A 7,164-nucleotide genomic window follows, 5' to 3' on the forward strand; every position below is an offset into this window, starting at 1 on the left:
CCTCAGGATGGTCATGGGGTGAACCACATGTCCTCAAGCTGCTGTCTCTGCTTTTAAATCTGGAGGGAAAATGGCTAGGGAAAAAAAAAAAGATTAACAAAATGAAAAAAGGAGGGAATGCAGTGGATGCACAGCTGCCCTGGTCCCTGTGTATACATGTTGCACACAGGATCTTAGAACAGCCTCTTGGAAGGGTCCCTGGTGCAGGGATCCCACCACCAGCCTGTGCAGTCTCTTGGTGGTCAGGAACCTCATGGCATTTGCCTCCTGATCCACCACAGCTCAGTCCTGTACCTGGAATGTCCAGAGTAGATATAGATCTAATATCTGCTGCCCTGCCAGGAGGGAGCCCTTCACAGTGGCCATCACACCAGTGCAGCCTTATATCAGCCAAAAAGGTCGCCAAGAAGCACCTTTTCTGCGGGGAGGTTTCCAGCTCTGTATAGTTGTTTTGTGAGGATTTCTCCTTTGTTTTCCACAGCCTGTCCCGATGGATTTTACGGACTGGAGTGTTGGCAGACCTGTGACTGCCTGAACGGTGCCCACTGTGACCCTGTGACGGGCCAGTGCCAGTGTCCCCCCGGCTGGACCGGCCCCCGCTGTGGCCAGGGTGGGTGTCTGCGGCCAGGCACCCCCTCTGTGCTGGGGTGGGATGGAGAGAGGCAGAGCTGCCCTCCACGGGCACTCTGGAGCCAGTGCTGTGTCTTTGCTGCCAGGTCATAGGAACCAGAGGTTTGGGTGACTGTTCCCCATCTGTGATTTTCTCTGGGTGGAGTTCAGTTCTGCATGGCAGGAGTATTTGGATTCAGACTGGGAGGCTCTGGCTGAGCACACTGTGGCTGGATGCAATGAGGGTTTGGGCATTCAGCAAAACTACTTCTAAATAGATTAAAAGGATGTAACTGATGATAACAGTGTCAGGGTGTCATCGCCTGTAGGACACATTATTTCTTCTTAGCACCATAAGACCACCTCACACAGCAGCCGAGCACCAGCGCTGGGTCCTCTCCCAGCCCCTGGGATGGTTGGCAGGAGCTTGGCTGCTGTAATTCCCACCTGCTGCCTCACAGTCCTGCCTGCTCTGCTTCCCCTCAGCGTGCCAGGAGAACAGGTACGGCCAGAACTGCAGCCAGACCTGCCACTGCTTCAACAATGCCACCTGCAGCCACGTCAGCGGCCGCTGCCTCTGCGCTGCCGGCTGGACGGGACCCACGTGCCAGCAAGGTAATGCTTCCCAACCCAGCCTCTTCCCCTGCCAGCCTAGGGATGCCATTCCCTGGGGCGGGTGGGGTGCCATTCCTGGGGTGGAATGCCACTGCCTCTTACCAAATGTCATCCTGTGGGCAGCTGAGCAGCCTCAGGGGGTCGTGGGCTCCTCTCACTGCAGCAATAACGGTGTTGGTTTGTACCAGGCTGTCCACCCATGGCTCTGGCGGCTGCTGCAGTGTTGTGCCTGCCTTGAGCTGTGCCCTGACTGGCACGTTTGTCCTCCTTTTCCCTCAGCCTGCCCGGCGGGTTCCTTTGGGAAGAATTGCCTCCAGCGCTGCCTCTGCCAGAACGGCGGCACGTGTGACCCGGCCACGGGGGTCTGCGCTTGCCCCGCGGGCTGGACCGGGCTGGCCTGTGAGCTGGGTGAGGAGCAGCCAGGAAACCAGCCCCGGGGCAAACGTGTCCTGGTCTGGACTGGTTTTGCTCCGAGGGCCAGGGGTGGGGTGCAAGGGGCTGGCGGTGTGTGTGAGTGGGGTGGTGGGTGCTGGAGGGGTGGGAGCTGGGATGGTGGGTACAGGACAGTGTCTCACCATGTGCCCCTGTGCCAGCCTGTGCCCAGGGCCAGCACGGGGCCGACTGCCAGCAGCGCTGCGAGTGCCACCACGGGGGGCTGTGTGACCGCCGGACGGGGCAGTGCCTCTGCCAGCCCGGCTGGACGGGGCACAAGTGCGAGAGCCGTAAGTGGGGCACGGGGGGCCTGGCCGTGGGCATCGACGGCTGTGTCAGCACCCAGTGCTGCACAGGGAGGGTCTGGGGGCCAGGGAGGGCTTAAGCAAAGACATAAAATTCCAATTTCAGTACTGCAGAGAGCTGTCAGGTGCCCTGGTTTTGCCAGCTACTGTGCTTTCTCCTTCCATAGAATCACAGAGCAGTTGGGGTTGGAAAGGACCTTAAAGATCCTCCAGTTCCAACCCTGTCTAGTTCCTTTCCTCTGGAGGCTGTCCTGAAAGTGGTGGTGCACACACAGAGGCTGCACAGCAGCTGGTGGGAGAGGGATGGGGTTCCCAAAGGCCCAGAGCCCCAGGCATCAGTTCCAAGTGGGGCTGAAGGCAGGACAGCAATCCTCCGTGGTGAAACCTAAGTGCCAAGTGAGGATCTTCCTCTCTCCCATTTATTATAAGGGCAATAGAGGATCATTTCCTTTCCATTCTTCCTTCCATGTGTCCCTGTTTCACACTGACCCTCAGGGCCTGGCTTTGGTCCCAAGTCCCAGTAGATCATTACATCAGTCCCTCGGTGGTTCCTGTGCCTACTGTATCCCTAGAGGTGACACACACACCCTGGCAATCCCCTTCCAATGAGGAAGTGTTGAAAAGGCTTTTGGCCTTCAGAGCAGCAACAGGGACTTCATCACGTATCAGCACACCAAGAAGACGCCCACAGGCTTCTTCCCTTTCAGGAGTCACGATATCTCTTGGCACATCCTTATATCTGGGTGTAAAGTTCGGTGCCAGCACTTGCCAGCTGAAGTCTGGCACAAGGGAGCTGCCACCAGCCACTCTCAGGTTTCTTGCTGGGAATGTTTTTCCCTTCAGGAGGCTGGAAACAGCTTGCCTGACAGCTGAGGCTTGGCCACACAACTCACCTCACTGCATCCTGCCACATCCCAAGGCACAGTGTCCCCTCCCAGTGTCCCCACACCTACAGCCCCCAGCAGCAAGGTCCCTCAGCACCAGGCAGTGATAAGCAGTTCTAGAATTTCTTTCAATATAAATTAATGAAAAAACCCACCCCAAATGAGGAAATTATATCAATTTTTAAAAAACCCAAGCTGGAGTCCTGTCCTTGTCCGAGGCTGTATTTCAAGCTGCCTGTGTGAGCACACAGTGAGGTGTGTGCCTACAGAAACTGCTGGCAAAAAGCTCCCATGGCACTTTTTTTGGGTGTAATTTGTCCTCTCTCCCATTTTCATCCCTGAAGCTTGTCCAGAGGGGAGGTTTGGGGCACGCTGTGAGGAGCTCTGTGACTGTGGGGACAGTGTCTCGTGCCACCACGTCACTGGTGCTTGTGACTGCCCCCGTGGCTGGAGAGGCCGGCGCTGTGAGAAGGGTGAGGAATATCTCTGGGCAGGGGGAACCCAGGGAAACTGAGGCTCCTACAGAGTCTGGGGGGGAGGGAAGCTTCATTTTTAATAAGAATTACAAATGGTGGCAAAACATTTTGAGGCTGTGACACAAGGTGCTGCCAGGCTGGCTCAGCACTGTGGGCGAGCACTGGGGCAGGGCCTGCCCCTGGGGCTCTGATGCCTTTCAGGCATTAACCATAACTTAAGACCCAGGCAGGAGGCTCACATCCCAATGTTTGTTTTCCCACAGCCTGCCTGCCAGGTTCCTTTGGGAAGAACTGTGCCAGCCGCTGCACCTGTCCCCTGGGAGTGCCCTGCCACCACGTCACCGGCCAGTGCGGCTGCCCCCCGGGACTGACCGGCTCTGGATGTGAAAAATGTACGGAGACGGCAGGGATCCTCTCACAGCTCTGCTGACAGGCTCTGGAGATGGCAGGGATCCTCTCACAGCTCTGCTGACAGGCTCTGGGAACGTGACGGGTCAAGCAATTCCTACAGAAAATACAGGGGGGGAAAAAGAGCGAGAGCTGTGCCAAGGAGCAACTCCCAGTCTGGCAGCTGGGTGCATGCCTGCGGAATGTTAGCGGGGCAGAGGGAGCCAAGTGGGAAATCAGAGCTGGGTATTTATCCAGAGGATTAGCAGTAAATCAGTATTAAAATGAGCTCCTGTGAGTATGAGCAAGTCTGGAAGAGACAGAGGCATGTGAGCACATTCCTTACCCAGAGGACAGGGCTGGATTTGCTGTGTCCGTGTGTGGAGTTTGCGGAAATGCGAGGGCAGGTAGGGCTGGCACAGAAAACAGCATCTAATACCTTTAAGTACTTGGTTTTCCTTTCAATCCAAGTCTTTCCTGGAGTCAGGGAAGCTTTTGCATGTGGGTCCCTTTGCTTTTTGGGTGGCAGAGAACTTTTGCTGTCATAAAAAGCTCCCTAAATCCTGACTAAAAATAAAAAAAAAAAAAAAAAGAAAAGCCTTGCACAGAGGGGTGGGATAGCTCCTGACCACCTTGGTGCCTCCTCTCCTAACAGCCTGCCTGCCTGGAACCTTCGGAGAGGGCTGTGCTCAGATCTGCCAGTGTTCTGGAGCCACCCAGGAATGTCACCCGGTCACCGGTGCCTGTGTCTGTGCCCCCGGCTTCCATGGCCCCTCCTGCCAGCTGGGTGAGTCCTGCTCCAGTCCCTCTGTGTCCCTTTTGCAGGTTGTCCCATCCCAAAGTCCTGGTGCTGTGAGTGATGTATGTGTGTGTGTGTGTGTGTGAGCTCCTGCAGCTCGTTGAGCCGTGGGTGCTTTGGAGCTGCTCTGTGTGACAGAGCGGATCAGAGCTCCAAGGACAGTGCCAGCCTGGCACAGACCCGCTCCCAGCAGAGCTCTCTGCCTGCTCTCTGGGGAAACAGCTGTACCAACACACCTGTGGGTTTTCCCAGGATGTCTGGACCTTGAGCTGTACTTTTAGATGCAGAAGCTGCTGTTTCTTCTCCCCCCAGAGTGCTCCCCTGGGTGGTACGGCCGTGACTGTGAGAGGCTGTGCCAGTGCAAGAACGGGGCCCGGTGTGACCCTGCCACGGGGATGTGCCACTGCCCGCCCGGCTACCTCGGCGCCGACTGCGGCACCGGTGAGTGCCGGCTCAGCCGGAGGGGTGGGAGGCGTGGGAGCCTCCTCAGGGGGAGGGGAGCGCTGGGAGCTCTCCCACTTCCCACCTGCCAGCCCTGCTTTGGCCTGACCAAGGTTTTCCTCCTGCAGGATGTCCCGCTGGCCGCTATGGGCAGGACTGTGCGGGGCTGTGTTCCTGCGGGGCCGGTGCTCCCTGTCACCCCGTCACCGGGGACTGTGTTTGCCCCCCCGGCAGAGCTGGGCCCACCTGTGAGAGAGGTAACCACCAGCCGTGGGCTCGTGCCTCAGGACGAGCAGGAACTGCAGGCAGTGGGTTGGGAAAGGTCCTGAGTGGGAACTGATTGCCTTGCCCTGAGATCTCTGCTCGTGGTCCCTGTGCCCACCACCACTGCCTCTTGTCCTGCAGGCTGTGAGAAGCACCGGTACGGGGTGGGCTGCCAGCAGACCTGCTCCTGCCTCAATGGGGGCCTCTGTGATGCAGCCAATGGCTCCTGTTCGTGTGCACCTGGATGGACAGGGAAATCCTGCCAATTAGGTAAACCTGACCTGGATTGATCGTCCTGCACCAACCAGGAACTGCAGAGCTTGCTCCGTCTGTTCCGTATTGGGTCCAGTTTCTGTTTTCCCACCCGTGCCTGTAGTGCCTTATCACGGCTCTCTGAAGTGCAGGAGTGGGGCCGCTGAGCAGCTCTGTCGCTCCCTCTCCCCTGCAGAATGCCCGCCGGGGAGGTTCGGTGCCGACTGCCAGCTCCAGTGCCCCTGCCTGCACAACGGCACCTGCGACCCGGGGACGGGGACCTGCCGCTGCCCCGCGGGGCACTACGGGCCCCTGTGCGAGCACAGTGAGTGGGACAGCGGGGACACCTTCGGCTTTGGGCAGGGGGTGGTTCCATAAAGCTCATCCGGAGAGCAGGACCGTGGGACACGGGTCTGAGACACCAGTGGGCTCTTCCTTTTCCACTGGAGTTCTCAGCAAACCCTGCTTCTGACCTCTGCATGACCCCACAGGCGCAGCGGTGCCATCCCAAGGCAACTGGGCACACACGTCCCCACTGCCCAGGGGCGCTGGGCACTGAGCAAACACCGCAGAGCTGAACGTGCTGCTCTGTGACCGTGGGCGCCTCTCGAGGAGAAAAGCTCACTGCTTCTCTCTGCTGGGCTCCTGGGGCTCTGCTGCAGCTCGGCTCGTTCCACCCGCCTGCCCTCTAATGAGCTGTCTCCATCCCAGGCTGTCCCGCGGGTTTCCATGGAGTGGGCTGCCGGCAGCGCTGTGACTGTGAGCATGGGGCTGGCTGTGACCCGGCCAGTGGCCACTGCCGGTGCCCCGCCGGGCTCCGCGGGGAGCGATGCCACGAAGGTACTGCCCACCCACCCTTCTGCTTCCCAGGGCACCCTGAGGGGCGAGCCCGAGGGCAGCTGCTCTATCCCTGCTCTCCAACAGGCTGCAAGGAAGGAACGTACGGCGAGGGGTGCCAGCGGCTCTGTGACTGTGCTGGTGACGTGCCCTGTGACCCGGCCACGGGGCAGTGCCTGTGCCCGCCCGGGAAAACCGGCCCCACGTGCGCTGCAGGTGAGCTGAGCCACAGAGGGGCAGGGGAGGGAGGGCACTGTGTGAGATGGGGGGACAGTGAGCTCAAAACTCTGTCTTAAAATGAATGCAAATCCCCTTTTGTTAGAGCTCAGTCCTCATGGAAGGGGTTTTTATTCTGGGGTGTGTCCCCTCATAGAGCAAGAGGGCACCTGAATAGCAGCACTCACCTCTCCAGCCTCTGTTTGTAGCCAGACCTGAACACAAACAGTCCTTCAGCCTCCAGAGCCCTTGTTATTAGATCAAAAGGCTGAGGATGAAACACAGAAGGAACACCTTGTTTTTCTGGGGGTATCCTGATGTCCCGTGTCACCAGAGCTCAAGTGCAGGCTGGCAGGGGGGAGGGCAAAAAGCTCTCAGCCCTGTTCTGCTCCCAGCTTCCCCTGCAAGCTCTGCCTGCTGTATCCCGGGAAAGGTCTGAGCATTCCTGCTTGGCTGCTGCCACAGGCTCAGGCCTGAGCACCTCTGTGCCCTCTGCAGACTGCCAGCCCACCCACTTCGGCCCTGGCTGCCACCTGACCTGCCAGTGTGCCCCCCGCAGCTCCTACTGCAACGCTCGGAACGGGCAGTGCCTCTGCCTGGACGGCCACACGGGACCCACGTGCCGGGAAGGTAAATGCAGGTGCCAG

At 58.8% G+C, this 7,164-nt stretch overlaps 1 protein-coding gene across 1 annotated transcript in view; it reads left to right on the top strand.

The window, feature by feature from the left end:
• The window catches only part of MEGF6 (multiple EGF like domains 6), a 72,905-nt gene that overhangs the window by 63,773 nt on the left and 1,968 nt on the right, over positions 1-7,164 (top strand). The window contains exons 24-37 of the mRNA XM_051786514.1: positions 482-610; positions 1,096-1,224; positions 1,504-1,632; positions 1,818-1,946; positions 3,190-3,318; positions 3,585-3,713; positions 4,364-4,495; positions 4,820-4,948; positions 5,077-5,205; positions 5,354-5,482; positions 5,661-5,789; positions 6,176-6,304; positions 6,389-6,517; positions 7,016-7,147. Of these exons, the coding sequence (XP_051642474.1) occupies positions 482-610; positions 1,096-1,224; positions 1,504-1,632; positions 1,818-1,946; positions 3,190-3,318; positions 3,585-3,713; positions 4,364-4,495; positions 4,820-4,948; positions 5,077-5,205; positions 5,354-5,482; positions 5,661-5,789; positions 6,176-6,304; positions 6,389-6,517; positions 7,016-7,147 (1,812 nt within the window). The remainder of the gene's footprint in view (positions 1-481; positions 611-1,095; positions 1,225-1,503; positions 1,633-1,817; positions 1,947-3,189; positions 3,319-3,584; positions 3,714-4,363; positions 4,496-4,819; positions 4,949-5,076; positions 5,206-5,353; positions 5,483-5,660; positions 5,790-6,175; positions 6,305-6,388; positions 6,518-7,015; positions 7,148-7,164) is intronic.

This window comes from Manacus candei, unplaced genomic scaffold (assembly GCF_025592945.1).
Source record: "Manacus candei isolate 608988 ecotype Guabito, Panama unplaced genomic scaffold, ASM2559294v1 h1tg000022l, whole genome shotgun sequence".
Classification (NCBI taxonomy): Eukaryota; Metazoa; Chordata; class Aves; order Passeriformes; family Pipridae; genus Manacus; species Manacus candei.